Raw genomic sequence first — 17,769 nt, 5'->3', positions numbered from 1 at the left:
AAGGCGTGCACCACCACACCCAGCTTCGATACTTTTGATAAAAAGAATTAAAAAAAAAAAAGGGCTGGAGAGATGGCTTAGTGGTTAAGCGCTTGCCTGTGAAGCCTAAGGACCCCAGTTCAAGGCTCGGTTCCCCAGGTCCCACGTTAGCCAGATGCACAAGGGGGCGCACGCATCTGGAGTTTGTTTGCAGTGGCTGGAAGCCCTGGCGCGCCCATTCTCTCTCTCTCCCTCTACCTGTCTTTCTCTCTGTGTCTGTCGCTCTCAAATAAATAAATAAAAAATTTTTTAAAAAAAGAAAAAAAATATTTTTTTTTGATGTAGGGTCTTCCTCTACATCTCTCTAGCCCAGGCTGATCTTAAACACACTCTGTACTCCCAGGATGGCTTCAAACATACGACGATTGTCTTGCCTGTGCCTCCTGAGTGCTGAGATTAAAGGCATGCACCACCTCACCTGGCTGATGAAAAGACTTTAAAAATAAAATCCACAAACATTTCCCTCTGTGCTATCTTTCTCAAGGTAAGAAAGGATGAACTGCTGGCCTGCCACATCTACCATCTATTTCTTTTGACACGGATACTTATTTTCTAGTGAACTGTTTTTGCCTTGTTCTTCTTCTCTTCTTCTTTTCTCTCCCAAGCAAAGCATAAAGGTTTCCCCTTCTTTTCAGCAAAGAATAAGCTAGTTTCAGGTAGGTCACATGACTTTCATTTTGGGTAGGCACTTTGAACTCTAGAAAAGAGCAAGGCCTTTCAGCATCTCCCCATTTGTAATTTGAGCAAACACTGCATAAATCTGCCCACACTTCACCCAAGAGGAATTTGCTGTTTCATCTGTGCCTCAAATTTCAGGGCATCTATTTTGGTTAGCAAACTAGTCTGACACAGGGCATCTCACTGCTCAAAACAACCCTGTTCACTAACCCTGAGACACACATGCTAGAATGTGAGTCACTTCAGAGAGGCATTTTCAAAAAGCTGGTAGGTACACAAGATTCAGAATGGAGTATACAACTGCCTAAATGTCAATATCATAATCAGATGTAATAATGTAATAATGAGATAAAGACTAAAAAAAACAAAGAATGAAAAACTATTTAAGTAGAAAATTATATGTAAATTTAAAAAAAGCTACACATTCCTCTAAATACTACACTTTTTTTGGAAACAGGGTTCAATATGTACAGTGATGTCCTTGAACTCCTTATCCCTCTGTTTCCACTTCTCGAGTGCTAGGATTACATACGCCAGCATGCTGGGTTTATTAAATGCTAGGCTCAAACCCACGGTTTTCATATGCATCCTAGGCAAGCACTTTACCAACTGATCTACTTCTTTACCAACTACATTTCCAGCTCAATATATACATTTTACTTTTTATCTCTTATTATTATTTATTGAGAGAAAGAGAAAGAGAAAGAAGCAGGTAGATAAAGAGAACAGGTGTGGCTGGAGGGATGGCTTAGCGGTTAAGGTGTTTGCCTCCAAAGCCAAAGGATCCAGGCTTGATTCCCCAGGACCCACATTAGCCAATGCACAAGGTGGTACATGTGTCTGGAGTTTGTTTGCAGTGGCTGGAGGCCCTGACGCACCCATTCTCTCTGTCAAATAAATAAATAAAAATAAAATATTTTAAAGAGAACAGGTGCTAGGGCCTTCAGCCACTATAAACAACTCCAGACACATGCGCCACCTTGTGCATCTGGCTTACATAGGTCCTGGGGAATTGAAACCAGGGTCTCTTTTGGCTTTGTATGCAAACGCCTTAACCACTAAGCCATCTTTCCAGCCCTTTGGTTTTTTTTTTTTTTAATGCATCTGTGTTAACGTATACATACAGAGGCCAGAGGACAGCCTTGGTATGTTCTGCAATGCCATCCAACACCTTTCAGCTAGGGTCTCTCCATTAGCTAGACTAGCTAGCCAGCAAGTCCCACAGATCCTCCTATCTCTACTTCTCCAGAGCTGAGCTTACAAACATGTGCAACCAGCATTTTATAAAGTTGCCGGACATTGAACTCAGGTTTTCATGCTTGCACAGTGGGCATTTTACTGACTAAGCAGCTCTACAGTCCCCAATATCTATTATTTTGAAGGCCATAAATCAATTAATCATTTTGTAGGAGGAAATCTCAATTACTCAAAATGAATGTAGAAAATTTTCAGAAAAAAAATTATTTACTTGTTGAACTAGTTATTTTCCTTCTTATTTGCTGTGCATGTGTAGGATGCATACATGCGTATGTGTACATGCAAAGGTCAGAGGAGGACATCAGGAATTCTCCATCACTCCTCTGCCTCATTTCTTTGATACAGGTTCTCTCCCAGAACCTACAGCTAGCCACTTTTCAGTTAGACTGGTCTGACCAGATAGCCCCAGTGATTCTCCTGTTTCTGCCATCATCAGTGGTGGGGTGATAGATGTGTGGGGCCATGCCTGGCTTTTACACAGGCGTTAGGCATAAAACTCAGGTCTTCATGCTTGTGCACTAGGTGCTCTTACCCACTGAGACATCACCCCAGCCCTGGACTATAAGTGTTCTTAAATTCTAAAATAAACTTTTACTTTTTTAAAGATGATTCTTAAAAAAATAAAAACATTTTATTTATTCCAGAGGAAGAGACAGAGAGAGAGAGAGAGAGAGAGAGAGAGAGAGGGAGAGGGAGAGGATGGGTGTGCCAGGGTCTTCAGCCACTGCAAATGAACTCCAGATGCATGTGCTACCTTGTGTATCTGGCTTATCTGGGTCCTGGAGAGTTGAACCTGGGTTCTTTAATTTTGTAGGCAAGTGCCTAACTGCTAAGCCATCTCTCCAGCCCTAAAAGTAGCTTTTAAAGGACCATTCTCTGGGAATAATAGAGCCATCAGCCAAAGCTGCCAAGGCCTTTTGAACAACCTTTTAAGAGTCTAGTTGACTTTATTTGTTCAGTATGTACAAAGTCATTAAAAAGGGGGTGTGCTGGAGAGATGGCTCAATGGTTTAAGGTGCTTTCTTGCAAAATCTGATGGCCTGGATTCAAATTGCCAGTACTCGCATAAATCCAGATGCACAAAACGGCACACACATCTGAAGTTCATTTACAGTGGTAAAAGAACCTGGTGTGTCCTTTCTTTCTTTCTTTTCTTCTCTCTCTCTCCCCCCTTACAAATAGATAATAAAAATATAAAAATAAAAGTATGGTAAAATCATAAATACAAAACAAAATCTTACATTTAAAAAAATCAGAAAAAAAATGAATTAAGGGGTTTTGGCCTTAAATGTGTGGTAAGGCTCCTGTCTCTGACTTCCAAGAACTGGGATGACAAGCATGCACCACTTCTAGTCGACTCAGGGCTTTTTTTGTTTGTTTGTTTATTTGTTTTTATTTGACAGTGACAGACAAAGAGGCACAGAGAAAGAGAAAGAGAGAGAGAATGGGCACACCAGGGCCTCCAGCCACTGCAAATGAACTCCAGATACATGTGCCACGTTATGCATCTGGCTTACGTGAGTACTGGTGAATGAATCCTCAAACCGGGGTCCTTAAGTGTCACAGGCAAGTGCTTAACTGCTAAACCATCTCTTCAGCCCAGACTAAGGGCTTTCTTAAAAAATATTTTGTTCCAGCTGGCTGTGGCAGCGCACGCCTTTAATCCCAGCACTCAGGAGGCAGAGGTAGGAGGATTGCCACCATGCCTTTAATCCCAACACTCGGGAAGCAGAGGTAGAAGGATCACCATGAGTTCAAGGCCACCTGAGGCTACATAGTGAATTCCAGGTCAGCTCTAGAATAGAGCAAGACCCTACCTCAAAAAACAAAAAATCAAAAAAAAAAAAATTCATTTGTTGAGGGCTAGAGAGATGGCTTAGTGGTTAAGGTGCTTGCCTATAAAATCAAAAGACCCAAGTTTGATTCCCCAGGACCCACATAAGCCAGATTCACAAGGTAGTGCATGTGTCTGAAGGTCATTTGCAGCAGCTGGAGGCCCTGGTGTGCCCATTTTTTTTCTCTCTCTCTCAAATAAATAAATAGAAATAAAGATAAATATTACAAAATATTTTGCAGGCTGGGCATGGTGGTGCACGCCTTTAACCCCAGCACTTGGGAGGCAGAGGTAGGAGAATTACCATGAGTTCAAGGCCGCCCTGTGACTACATAGTGAATTTCAGATCAGCCTTGGCTAGAGCAAGACCCTTGAAAAAAAAAAAAAAAAAATGCTCAAATATTTTTATTTATTTATTTGAGAAAAAGACAGGATGAGAGTGAGTATAGGGGTACCAAGAGCTCCTGCCACTGTAAACAAACTCCAAATGTACACATGCCACTTTGTGTATCTGGCTTTACATGGGCACTGGGGAATCAAACCCAAGCCAACAGGACTAAAAGATATGGAGATATGTATGTATGTATATGTATATTACATACATACATACATATTTGCAGAGAGGGAAGGCATGACAGGGCCTCCAGCCACTGCTAATGCCACTTTATGCATCTGCCTTTATATGCATACTGGGGAACTGAACCCAAGTTATTAGGCTTTGCAGGCAAGCACCTCAGAGGTTAGCTGAGCTCTCTCTCCAGACCTGGATTAAGAGCTTTCTAATGTTAGGGTATAGCTTAATATACTGGCCTCTAGGAAAAAAGGTCTATACTCCTAAATATATATTTTTGTTGTTTTGTTTTTGTTTGTTTATTTGTTTATTTATTTATTTGAAACAGGTTCTCCATATGTATGCCAGGCTGGCCTTGAACTCACTTATGTAACAGAGGCAGGGCTCAAATCTTCAATCCTACTGTCCTCAGTCCTGGGATTATAAGCATGTACTACTATGCCCAACATGTCTATCTCTAGTGTTAATCAAAAATGGGCAAATAAAATGTTCTCTTCTCCCTTCCCCGGTTAACACACTTGTGCAGTTGGTCTCACTGTTCTGTCATGACTGTAACAAGACTCGGAGATGCAGGCTGAGGATCTGGCAGCAACACAACGAGACAGAATGTGATTTGTGACTGTGCAATACTGATGGCTAAGAAACGACTCATGTTTGATGGTTATAGCCAAAAAGAGAAGCCATCCCTGTCTCCTGGAGATAGGGAATAAGAAATAAAAATTTGTATCAAGTGGATAAACCACAGCTATCTTGAACCAGAAGTCTGACCTCACACTGTCTAGTTCGTGGAAGGCTATACACCATCCTAGCACCCAGGAGAGTGCCTGTAACTTAGTAAGCATCCACTAATTAAGTGTAGAGTGAATTAATAAAAAAAGATACCTTTACTGTTTGCCCAAAGCCATATACGATCATCACATAAAGTACCTTCCAAACCACATCCCACACACTTATCTGAAATTGCTGTTTGCCTCCACTCCAAGAACGCAGCAGAATAAGCATTTTGCTAAAATCAAGAAAAAAAAAATCTCAGAGAATCATGATGGCATCCTTTAATTTCCATTTTGAATCACAATAAGAAATTTCTCTTGCAGAATACATTCTGCACAACTCCATGGAATTTCAGAAGCTGATGTTATCATCAATCTCCCTAGCATGATTAAGAGAATGCAATAGAAAGGTACTTGCTATACTCCAAATATCAGAATACCACCTCTTTGGCTTTATTATTTATATATTTTGTTTTTTATTTTTATTTATCGGGGAGAGGGGGTTCGAGGTAGGGTTTGTCTCTAGCCCAGGCTGACCTGGAATTCACTATGTAGTCTCAGGGTGGCCTCAAACTCATGGCAATCCTCCTACCTCTACCCACTGAGTACTGAGATTAAAGATGTATACCACCATGCCTGGAATGGCTTTGTTTTTTATTTTGTTTATTTACTTGAGAGAGAGAGAGAGAGAAACATAGGCAGAGAGAGAGAATAGGCACACCAGGACCTCCAACTACTGCAAACGAACTCCAGATGCATGCACCCATTGTATATCTAGTTCACGTGGGTCCTAGGGAATTGAACCTGGGTCCTTTGGCTTTGTAGGCAAGCACCTTAACCGCTAAGCCATCTCTCCAGCCCTGGCATTTGTCATTTTATCTAAGAAAAAAATACCAGGGCTGGAGAGATGGCTAGTGGTTAAGGCACTTGCCTGCAAAGCCAAAGGATCCAGGTTCGATTACCCGGGACCCACATTAAGCCAGATGCACAAAGAGCATATGTGTCTGGAGTTCATTTGCAGCAGCTAGAGGCCCTGGCGTGCCCATTCTCCCTCCCTCCCTCCCTATCTCCCCCCCTCAAATAAATAAATCACTACTTTTTTAAATGACAAATGCAATAAGTAATAAATCCCTGCAGAAGGCTGACTGCTTCCTAAGAATATTGGCTCCTACTGGTGGGGACTCTAGAGCCCACAGGACATTATAAAGCTCAGTTATAGCAAAGGGTGAGCACACTGATGATTCAAACAGAAAACAGTTACACACTCAGGCTAAAAGTCAGGAGGAAGCAAATGTTTTGCTTTCTCTCCCATTCCAAACCTCCAGGTTTATGTCGCACAGGAAAGAAGCACACAGCGAACATGTTGCCCTTCCACAGCAACTCTCTTACCTCGACTTTTGCAGGCCTCCATCTTATTCCTTTCCTGCCAGTTCTCCTCCCATGCCATTCTCACGGGGCATGTAGAACTTTTCCTATTTGTTTTTTCAGTTTGTTTTTTCATTTTTACATATAGTTTCCTGAATTCACTTCCACTTTAAGTATTAATTGCATAGTAAACAAAATACCTCTCTATTCTGGTTACATTATAGAAAATGCTTCCATTATGGTTAGTATAAATACTCTCCACAGAGCAGCTGCAAATAAATGGGTTTCTAATCTATAACATGCCTTCTAGCAAACTAGGAATAGGAATAAGCCAGAGCCTTATCCCAACAACACAGAATGGATATAAGCTCATCTCTGTACCTAATGAAACCATCACATGCTGATGCCAGAAAAAAAGACCTGGGGAAATGCAACCATAATCAAGCTCTGAACAAGCCACAGGAAGCATGAGACCATCAACCTAGAAGTAGAAACAAACTGATCCTCCCAAACACCCAGAGCCTTAAGGATCTGACACCTCTTCTCTGACTCACACTATAACCAATTAGGTAACAGACAAGACATTAACAAAGTATAACCTCTAGGCATTCTACCTGGAGAACAGGCACACACCCAGGTACCCATGGAGGCAAATAAAGTAGAATCTGAAGCTTTATTCTCCTATCACACCACGTACTAGACTCTTAGAGGACAAAGAGAAAATAAGAGATGGAAATGAAACAGACTTGGCTTTTTAACTTTTACACACTTGTGAATTATTTGCCCTTTTATAACATTTCCTTTCACATTGTTACAAAAATAAGTCACAATGAATTATATGGAATTTTATCTCTAGTAAGACTGGATAAAAACCAAAAGTTACCTGGCACAAGACTTCAGTTAAGGGAAGAATGACTTAACAGAGTAGGAAAAGCCTCTTACAAGGAAGAAGGAACTGCTTTCTATGTGCTAGATTCTGGGAGCTTTGTACATATATTGCCTCACTTTCACTTCCTATCAATCCCCAAAGATAGGGATAACTGCCTAAACTTATCTTACAAATAAGGGTTTAGAGTGTCAGCTAAGTGACAAATTCAAGATAGCTACCTAACTACAAAATCCAGATTTAGTGAGTCAATGAAGGTCCACTGTGCATCAGAACTGTCTGATCTGATGTCAAGAAAGTTCTTAATGAGAAGTTAGGGATGGACAAGAAACAATAAACAGAAAACTTAACACTAAGCAAATCCTAGGGTTCTGTTTTTTAAAAAAGTATGTTAGCTGCAAAGTAGACTCTACTATGAAGCAAGATAACATTTCTAAGGACTGACAGAGGTCATGAAAGAAATCACAGAAAATATTTTCCAGATCCCCCCCAAATCAAGTTTGTGTCTACTGACAATCCTTTCAGTCTCTGAGACTGAATTGGGAAGACTCCCCCATGCCCCAGACCTCTCTTCACAGAGAAGAAATAGCCCATTTGGTAAAGGAGAGTGGGAGATAAGAATCCTAGCAAAAGTGAAGGATTAAGATTATAATAATCTGGCCGGGCATGGTGGTGCACTCCTTTAATCCCAGCAGAGGTAGGAGGATAGCCATGAGTTTGAAGCTACCCTGAGACTATATAGTGAATTCCAGGTCAGCCTGGGCTAGAGTGAGGCCCTACCTAGAAAATAGCCCCCCCAAAAATTATAATAATCTTGAGCCCCAAGTGGTGACACATGCCTTCAGTCCCAGCAGTCAAAAGGCAGAGGGAGGATCACCTTGAGCCACCCCAGGACTATATAGTGAGTTCCAGGTCAGTCTGGGCTATCGTAAGACCCTACCTTGAAAAAAAAAAAAATTAGCACCATGGCCTAGCAGGATGGCTCGGTAGACAACACATTTGCCATGCAAGTATGAGTACCTGAGTGTGGATACCCAGACTCCATGTAAAAGCCAGAAACTAGGGGAAGCTTCCATAATCCCAGCATACGAACTACAAGTTGGCAGGTGGAGAGAGAATTGCCTGAAAAGCTCACAGGCCAGCTAGCTTGGAGAACCCAGCAGTGAGCAAAAAATAAAAAGTGAGACTCTACTTCAAATGAGGTACAAGACAGGGACTGACCTCGAGAGTTGTCCACTGGCCTCCACATATGCACCATGGCACATGCACATCTGCACTCACTCATATGAACACACACACACACACACACACACACCACTGCTATTTCTGCTAGATTTTTCACCCCAAAGAGCTATCTTGGAAGGCCAGTGGTGAATGACTCATTCACACTGAGAACAGAAGGCGTCGGTCCTGTACTATTCTTTATCAGAGACATCAAAGCAATTATGGTATGAATAAGAATTGTTAAGATTTTTTTTTGAAACAGGGTTCATGTATACCAGGCTGGCCTCAAACCTGCTATGTTGGCTGAAGATGATCATGAGCATTTTTCAGTGTGTACACATGAATGCAAGCACGGGTGTGTGGAGGCCTGAGGACAATCTTGAGTGTCACCCCCTACGCACTATCTACCTTTTTTGAAACAAAGTCTCTCACTGGCCTAGAGCTTGATAATTAGACTAGACTGGCTGAACAGTAAATCCCAGGAATTCACCTATTTCTTCCTCCTCAATGCCAGTACTACAAGTGCTATAATCTGCACCTGAGGCTTTCATGTGGGTTCTAGATGTCAAAGTTAGGTCTTCATGTTTGCAAGGCAAGCACTTTACTGACTGAGCTCCTCCCCAACTCTGATCTTGAACTTCTGAGTCCCCTGCCTCTACTTTTACCTCAACCTCCTGAGTGTTAGGATTACGGTGTATGTCACTGCAGTATTGGGGATAGAACCCATGGCTTTGTGCATGCTGGGCAAGCACTGTCAGCTAAGTTGTATTCCCAACTTCTAGAAGAGAGCTACATGCTCTGGTCTTGGGCTCCATCCCCAGCAGCAAAGCAAAACACCTGCCTCTACGCCATACATGTCCTTAATAGCTGTGGTGCTTTCAATATAAATGCATGTCCCCCATAGCCTGAGGTATTTTTGATTAAGCTAGCAACTGAAGTTTCCAGTAGCCTGCTGGAGGAGGTGTCCCTGGCAGTGGATCTTTTAGTCCAGCCCTAAAGCATATGAAGAGTTGGAGCTCTGGCTGTTCGTGTTTACTAGCTGTGGATGGTGTCTCTGCTATGGATCTGTGGAAGTGAGCCAGCTTCTTTTGCCATGATGGCACTGCCCCTGGATTCTGTAAATGTAAAATAAACCCTTTCCTCCCATAAACTGCTTCCGGTTGTATGTGTGTCCCAGCCACAAGGAGCAACTGCAACACTAGGTACAGTCTACGATAAGAGGGATTACCAGCTTTTGTTTAGCAAAGGACAATGTATGTAAGATAACTGGCTACATTTTACTATATGCTAGTGTATACTAGGAGAAAGGTAAGACAGCTAAATTCCAAGAACACAAGATTACCACTAACAAGGTATTTATGATTTAATGTCTGCCTAAACTTCCCATATCCTTTATGATACATCACTCTGAATTCTCTTTCCTTGCCTCATAAAATAATACTTTAATTATGCCTATAAGATAGCATTCTTTACTTCTCTGCCTTGTACATCCTATCATATTCATGTTTCTTTTCTCTTGAAATAAGTGTTCAGAGCCTAATTCCTTATATTCCCTCCTCCCAACAGAATCCTCTTTCCCTAACCTTTCCTACTTCTTAACTATCAATTAAACATTCTTTCTTTTTTTTTTTTGTTATGGGCATCACCTCCTGGCCAAAATCAAATGGGGAAAACAGCAACAGGAGAGTGTGCCTCATCTTTTTTTTTTTTTAAATTAGGTAGACACTGTGTTTGGATTCAACATGTGTTGGTACCATCATTTCCCTCCTCTCTGCTCCCATTCTGCTGAGGGCCCTCCTTAGTGGGATTGCTGGTATTCTCCCTGGAGCTGTGGATGTGAGCTGTGAGAGCATCAGTCAGTCATGGTAAGGGGGACAGGGAAGAATGCCTCTGGACATTCCCTTCCACCATCTTTCCATCTCCTCTTCTGCAAAGTTCCCTGAGCCGTGGTGGATGTATTTTAAGTGTACTAGGGTTGTGCTTTCAGCAGTTTCTGGACCTTACTTTGGTACATATTGAGTGTCCTCAGTGTCTGTCTTTATCAACCTAGCACTGGTTGCCAGGCTTGCTGAGGAAGCAGCACTCTTGCTTGTCTCTCCAGTTCCTCTGTGGTTTCACCTGGGTGCTGGCTGATGTGCACAGGGTGGTTTATCTCCTCAGGTCTTGCTGCCTTGCTGCATGTGTGCACCCACCAGCACAGGGAACCAAGAGTCCAGGCTTACTCACACTGCATGTGCACAGAGTCCCAGCAGCCCCACACCAGCAGCAGGGGAACTCGGTGTCAAGGAACCAGGAGACTCAACTCACTTTAAAATAAATCTTTTTTATTTTGAAAGAGAAATAGAAAAATGGGCATGCCAGAGCCATCAGCCACAGCAAATGAACTCTAAATATATGTGCTCCCTTATAACATATGTGTGATATTGTGCACTTGCATCACTGTGCATCTGGCTATGTTGGACCTGGAGATTTGAACCTGAGTTCTTAGGCTTCACAGGCAAGTGCCTTAACCACTGAACTATCTCTCCAGCCCTCAACTTATCTTTTAACCTACTACTATATTCTAAAGACTATACAATATCTAACTAAAGGTAATACATAAAATTTGTTTTACAAAGCATCATAATGTCAATAGCTATATAAAAACCGAGAAAAGCTAATTCTCTAACAATAAACAATTTAAGGAAATATAGGGGCTAAATTTTCAAAGATTTTGTCATTTTAAACTCATTTATAATGATTTTGAATTTTTAAAACAGTAACTGCTATGTGTGTGTGTGTGTGTGTGTGTGTGTGTGTGTGTGTATGTATGTGTATGTATATATATATCTCAGGACTGGAGAGATGGCTTAGTAGTTAAGGTATTTGCTGTGAAGTCTAAAGACCCAAGTTCCATTCTCCAGTTCCCACATAAGCCACATAAGGTAGCACATGTGCCTGGAGTTTGTTGCAGTGGCTAGAGGCACTAGTATGCCCATTCTCTCTCTATCTGCCTCTTTCTCTCTCTCTCAAATAAATTTTAAAAAATTTTAACCAGTATCTATATGATAAAATAAAGACAGGTTATAAGCCCAGTATGTTGCTTATGCCTATAATCCCAACAATCAGGAGACCAAGGTAGGAGGATCACTGTCAGTTTGAGGCCAGCCTGGGGCTATACAGTGAGTTCCAAGTCACCAAGGGATATAGTTAGACCCTGCCTTAAAAAAATAAAAAGAGCTGGCCATGGTGGCACATGCCTTTAATACCAGCACTAGGGAGGCAGAGATAGGAGGATTGCCGAGAGTTCAAAGCCAACCTTGCACTCAAAGCTCCAGGTCAGCTTGGACCATAGTGAGACCCTACCTCAAAAAAACAAAATAAATAAATTTTTAAAATAATAAATAAAAATAATAAAAAAAAGAAAAGGAAAACAGGGACAGGTTATTTCTACTGATAGCTATTAACTTAAGGTTATACAGAGAAGATTTTGTAACTTTAACTGGTTAGCTATAAAGCTGGGCATGGTGGCTCATACCTTTAATCCCAGCACTCAGGAAGCTAGGTAGGAGGATCACTGCAAGTTCAGGCCAGCCTGGGCTACAGAAGAGGTCTAAATGGGCTACAGAGACCTTGCCTTAAAAAAAAAATACACGTTTGCCAAAGTGAACTCCAGGTCAGTGTGGAGTAGAATGAGAACCTGCCTCAAAAAAAATTTTTTTTTCTTTTTTAAAAAGTAACTTGTAAGTCATGGACCTTGTCTGAAAATATTAGTCTTCCACAGTACCCTGAAATATTCCTTGCTGGAACCCATTCTCTGTCCCTCTTTCTTTCTCCCTCTGTATCAAATAAAAATAAAATTTTTAAACTTTAGAATAAAAAGGAGGCTGGAGAGATGGCTTACCAGCAAAAGTGCTTGCCTGCGAAGCCTAAGGACCCAGCTTCAATTCTCCAGGTCCCATGTGAGCCAGATGTACAAGGTAGCACATGTGTCTGGAGTTTATCTACATGGCTAGAGGCCCTGGCATGCCCACTGTCTTTCTCCCTCTCTCTGTCTCAAATAAAAATAAATTTAAAAAATATATATACCTTGCCGGACATCAAGATGAGCCAATAATCCTGTCAGCTAGGTTGCAGGTTGTTTGCCAAGTGTCACGTATAAAAGTGGCATGTCCAAAGGGCCAGGAAGTACCTGGTGGGATGAGCAAGCTACTGAAAAGGGCAGAACAACAGTGTTGGGCATGGTTGCTCATGCCTATAATCCCATCACTTGAGAGGCTGAGGCAAGAGGATTGCTAGTCTGGGCTACCCAGATCTGACGATGATGATGATGATGAGGGGATGAAGAAGAGCAGCAGAACAATGGAAGCTCTGCAACTGCCACAGTGCGTGAAGCACGAGGCCAGGCTGCAGGAGCCTCCCTCAGGCTGAGCAAGTGTAGTCACCTCTGCTGTCTTGCATTCCCTTCCTGACAGGTGTTCTGAGGAGAGGGGGACATGCACGCATACACCAGAATAAGAAAGTGCGAGGCAGACAATAAACCTGTAAAAAGAAATTAAAAAAAAAAAAACAACAGGTGGGTAGGAATAGGTGCTAGAAAGAAGGTGAGGGTAGGGAAGGGAAGAACTTTTACATATGAAGATAGAATTAGTATCAGGAATGATGAAATGTGCTGGAAAAATACCGTGTTTTAACACTAAACAAGGTCTCAGATACTAAGAGCTTGACACTGTTCCTCTCTGTTTGAAGTATGAACCAATACTCTCAGGGGACCCAGAACTAACAAATTGGGAATACCAAGCAGTTGAGTCCACATGAGGTGGCCTATTCTGGAACAAGCTGAAAAAGGCTAGCTCATGAGGGCTTTAGTAATAGAAGAATGGCCATTGTATACGAAGGCAGAGGGAAATTCTGCCTTGATAACTTGACAGTTCAAAAGGAACATCTCATTTCCCCTAATTCAATCTTGGTTTCCCTTTAGCTAAATGTTTCCTTTCTTTGCCACCCCTGTCCACATTAAAGAGAAGAACAATTTAGAGGGAACTCACTGGTCCTAAATATAGCTGGAGCTAAACAAAAAGATCTTTCTCACAGGCATGAACAACTTTGAGGTGGCCGTGCATTGCTCCCAGCAGTGAGTTAAGCATCTCCGGTGTGTTCACCACACAGAAGCCTGACTGTGGTGAATGGGTAGTACCCAAGTCCACGAAGGCCGCAAGGGCCCCTGCAACTCCACATCACAGGGTGCTAAACTTAGAACCCCTGGGGTCGGTTCCTGGCTGGACATCAAAACCACTGGAGAAGAAAGCAAATCCGGAGAGACAGCCTGAGAAAGCCTCACCAACCACATGGAAACATGAGAGGCTAGAGAATTCCTTAAGAAGAGTGGGAATCTACATTTTAGCTGTGCCAAAACAAAAGCTAATTTGATATTGTAATCTCAGTGTCCTCCTCAATCGAGTTCTCAGTTTGCATGCATAGGACCTGTCCAAAGCAAACAGAGTGAGCTCCCAGGAAGAATGGGAGAAATCACTACTGGACGCACAGCAGTCATTTCAGCTATTTAATGTGTTTGTTAAGCTAAAAGACATACTGGATCAGGTCATGGCATCAATTCACTGAGCAGCTACCACCATTTTTTTTAAATGAAGTCAAACAGAGAAGGAACTGTCAGGATATATTGTCGGAAACACTACTACGTGATGGAACTTTTCCTTCAAGTGTCTACACTACCCAGGAGGCCTGTAATCCCAGCTACAGAGGCTAAGTCAGGAAGGCTGTCACATTCAAGGCCAGCCTATGTGATTTAGTGAGACCCTATCTCAAAGTAAAAAAGAAGAGGGCTGAGGATGCCACTCAGTGGTAGAGTACTTGCCTACTATATGTGAGGCTCTGAGTTCAATCCCTAGTACTATTCTCTTCCCCCAACGAAGAAAGGAAAAAGATACATATTTCTATATTGGATCATGATAGAAAATTTACTGCTTAGCCAGGTGTGGTGGCACATGCCTTTACTCCCAGCACTTGGGAGACTAGGGTAGGAGGATTACCATAAGTGGAAGCCAGTCTGGTACTACAGTGAATTCCAGGCCATCCTGGGCTACAGTAAAACCCTACCTTAAAAAAAAAAAGTAAAGTACTTCTCCTAAAAACTAATTTGCTGTGCATATTTAAGGTTTACAACATATTGCATATGGGGTAAATACACAATAAAAAGCTACTATAGGGCTGGAGAGATGGCTTAGCAGTTAAGGTGCTTGCCTGCAAAGCCGAAGGACCCAGGTTCAAGCCCCCAAGACTCACATAAGCCAGATGTATAAGGCAGTGCATGCATCTGGAGTTTGTTTGCAACAGTTAGAAGCCCTTACACACCCATTCTCTCTCTCTGCCTCTCTCTCAAATAAATACAAATAAAATAAAAATTTACTATAGTGAAGCAAATCAATATATTTGTCGTCTTACATAAATGTTTTATAAGAACGCCTAAAGTCTAGTTATTTGACAAAAGGCTCTTAATACAAGTTCCTGATCAGACTTTAGCTCTTCACTTGCTTATCCTATGTACCTACTTTATACACTTTAACCTACATTTCTTTTTTTTTTTTTAAGGTAGGGTCTCACTCTAGCCCAGGCTGACCTGGAACTCATTCTGTAGTCCCAGGCTGGTCTCAAACTCACAGTGGTCCTCCTACCTCTGCTTCCCAAGTGCTAGGATTAAAGGCGTGTGCCACCATGTCCGGCTAACCTGTATTTCTTGTGCTTCTCCCAATTTCCACCTTAGTCTTCACCCCTCAGAACAAGTTTTCAGTCTCTACCTCTGAACATTTGACTATTTCTTAGGCATATATATTTATTTGTGAGCACATAGTATCAGAGTCATCCAAGAATGTCCACATTGTCTTAGAGATTAGAAGTGTGAACTCTCAATCTGAGCTGTAAGACACCTACCACTAAAACTTAATGAGAGAAAACAGTGTCTTGTGACATATGCCCCTCTAGCATATAAAGTTAAGAGAAACAAGTGAAAGGATATGAGAAGACAGTTTCTGTTTAGTCTTAAAGGCATGGTCACAACCAAAGGACACATTCATTGACTAGAGACTAAGTCTCTTAGAAGAAGGGTAGATGGAGAGTCTACAAGATCATCCTTCCTCAAATCTGTCAGACTAGCCCATTCTTCCTTCATAGCCACCCAAAGCAATGAACCCAAATCTGACCATGATCCTGCTCTTTTATTTCTACCCCTTCCTGACCCAGTATCTTTTGCCAATCCCCATTTCATTCGAACCAACTGGCCTCAACCTGGCTACCCAGTAGCAAAGGAGGAAAATGAGGAATCCTCCTAGTAGAAAGAGAAACAGGGGATACACAACATGACCTGGTAGGAGATACTATAGCATCTGTGCTCTCTTTGAGAGTTTACTTAAGACCAAAGCCAAGATATTCTCAAATGACAGGGTTCTATGTCTCCTTACACTGAACCAGAACTGGACTCCATATAAAGTAGGATAAATGAGCTGCCCACTCAGTAAATTAATGGCTAGATCTGAGGAAAAAATAACAAAATTTTTCACTTGGTCTCAACTCAAGTATGAATATTAATTATTCACCAACTTATCATCCTTTCAGAAAAGAATGGCTAGAGGCAGATTCAACATCATCTTCCTACTAAGAAATGAAAAAAGCTTCCTAACTCTGATGACAGCTCTTTTGTAAAAAGCTTGTCAAGGTGCAATGATCAAATGTCCTTTCCTGCCCAGCAGAGAGACGGGCACATTGGCCAGCGTCCTGCAGCATGGTGAGCATAGGCAGAGATGGCACTGCTTGTCTGATTTCAGCTTCCTGGGTTACATGCCTCTGGCTCCATCAGTTGCTGTCCAGTGCCCAAAGTACTACTTTTTACATTTATTTGTGTGTTTGTTTATTTTCTTTTGAGGCAAAGTCTCACTCAAGCCTAGGCTGACCTTACATCCAAGGCTATTGCCCTCTTGAATGCTGGAATTAAAGGTGTGAGCCACCATGCCAGGCTGAGACTGCTTTTCAAGTCAAAAAAAGAAAAGCTGATACAGATGCATACAACTGATGTTTAAGATTGGTACCTGCAAGAGGGCGTGGTGCATTGTCACCTCCAGTTCCGCTAAAACATGAGCAGCGTCCTCACTGTCTTCTTGTACCTCCAAGTCCTCCTCAGGAATGGTCTCCCAGTTGCCCTGGTGAGCAGCCAGCGTGTGCACTAGTTCATACTGTCCAGGCAGCGCCAGGCTGACCCGAGTCTGAGTCCCATAGGTGAAGCGGAGACGCCGAAGCTTGCAGCGCTCTTCACTGCCCAGCTTGGTGGTGGGAAGCACCTGCATCCCCAACAGCCGGTTCAATAGCTGGCACTTGACGCTGCAGTCCTGGCCAAGGATCAATATGCAGGGCAGGCAGTCCACAGTCTGCTGGAGATACTTTTCTTCCTTGGGTGGGAAGGAAATGCAGCTCAGCTGGCCTAGTTGGGGGACAGGGAGAGTGGAAGAGAAAGGAGTAGAGAGAAGAGTGAGAAAGGAATAGAAACGAGGATCACTACAGATTCCATTAAGATTTTAGAGTCCTAGAGGAAAACTTACAGGAAACTCTTGGTTTAAAAAGGTATTTGGAGTGGGGGGGGGGATACAGAAATGGCTTAGTGGTTAAGGCACTTGCCTGCAAAGCCAAAGAATCCCAGTTCGACTCTCCAGAACCCACGTAAGCCAGATGCACAAAGGGGTGCATGCATCTGGAGTTCATTTGCAGTAACTGAAGGCCCTGGTGTGCCCATTCTCTCTCTCCCTCTCTCTTCCTTTTTCTCTCTCTCTCAAATAAATAAATAAAAATAAAGTTTATAAAAAGAAAAGGTATTGGGGGGCTGAAGAGATTGCTTACTGGTTAAGGCAAAGTCTGCAAAGTGTAAGGACTCATGTTGGACTCTCCAGGCTCCACGTAAGCCAGACACACAAGGTGACACAAGTATGCAAGGTTGCACATGTGTGCAAGCAAGGTGACACACATGCCTGGAGTTCGACTGCAGTGGCTAGAGGACCTGGTGTGCCAATATTTTCCCCCTCCACCTCACATTTAAAAGAAGGCCAGTCTGTTGGGCTTGCCTTTAAAAAAAAAAAAGATATTGGGAAAATGTACTTCTCAAAAA

The 17,769-nt window shown here is 42.3% G+C and overlaps 1 protein-coding gene across 3 annotated transcripts in view; it reads right to left on the bottom strand.

The window, feature by feature from the left end:
• The window catches only part of Dstyk (dual serine/threonine and tyrosine protein kinase), a 70,301-nt gene that overhangs the window by 30,350 nt on the left and 22,182 nt on the right, over positions 1-17,769 (bottom strand). For all 3 annotated transcript variants that reach the window (XM_004663550.2, XR_006637813.1, XR_006637814.1), the window contains exon 2: positions 16,703-17,091. In XM_004663550.2, the coding sequence (XP_004663607.1) occupies positions 16,703-17,091 (389 nt within the window). The remainder of the gene's footprint in view (positions 1-16,702; positions 17,092-17,769) is intronic.

This window comes from Jaculus jaculus, chromosome 1, assembly GCF_020740685.1.
Source record: "Jaculus jaculus isolate mJacJac1 chromosome 1, mJacJac1.mat.Y.cur, whole genome shotgun sequence".
NCBI lineage: Eukaryota > Metazoa > Chordata > Mammalia > Rodentia > Dipodidae > Jaculus > Jaculus jaculus.
This window is presented reverse-complemented; position numbering and strand designations above follow the sequence as displayed.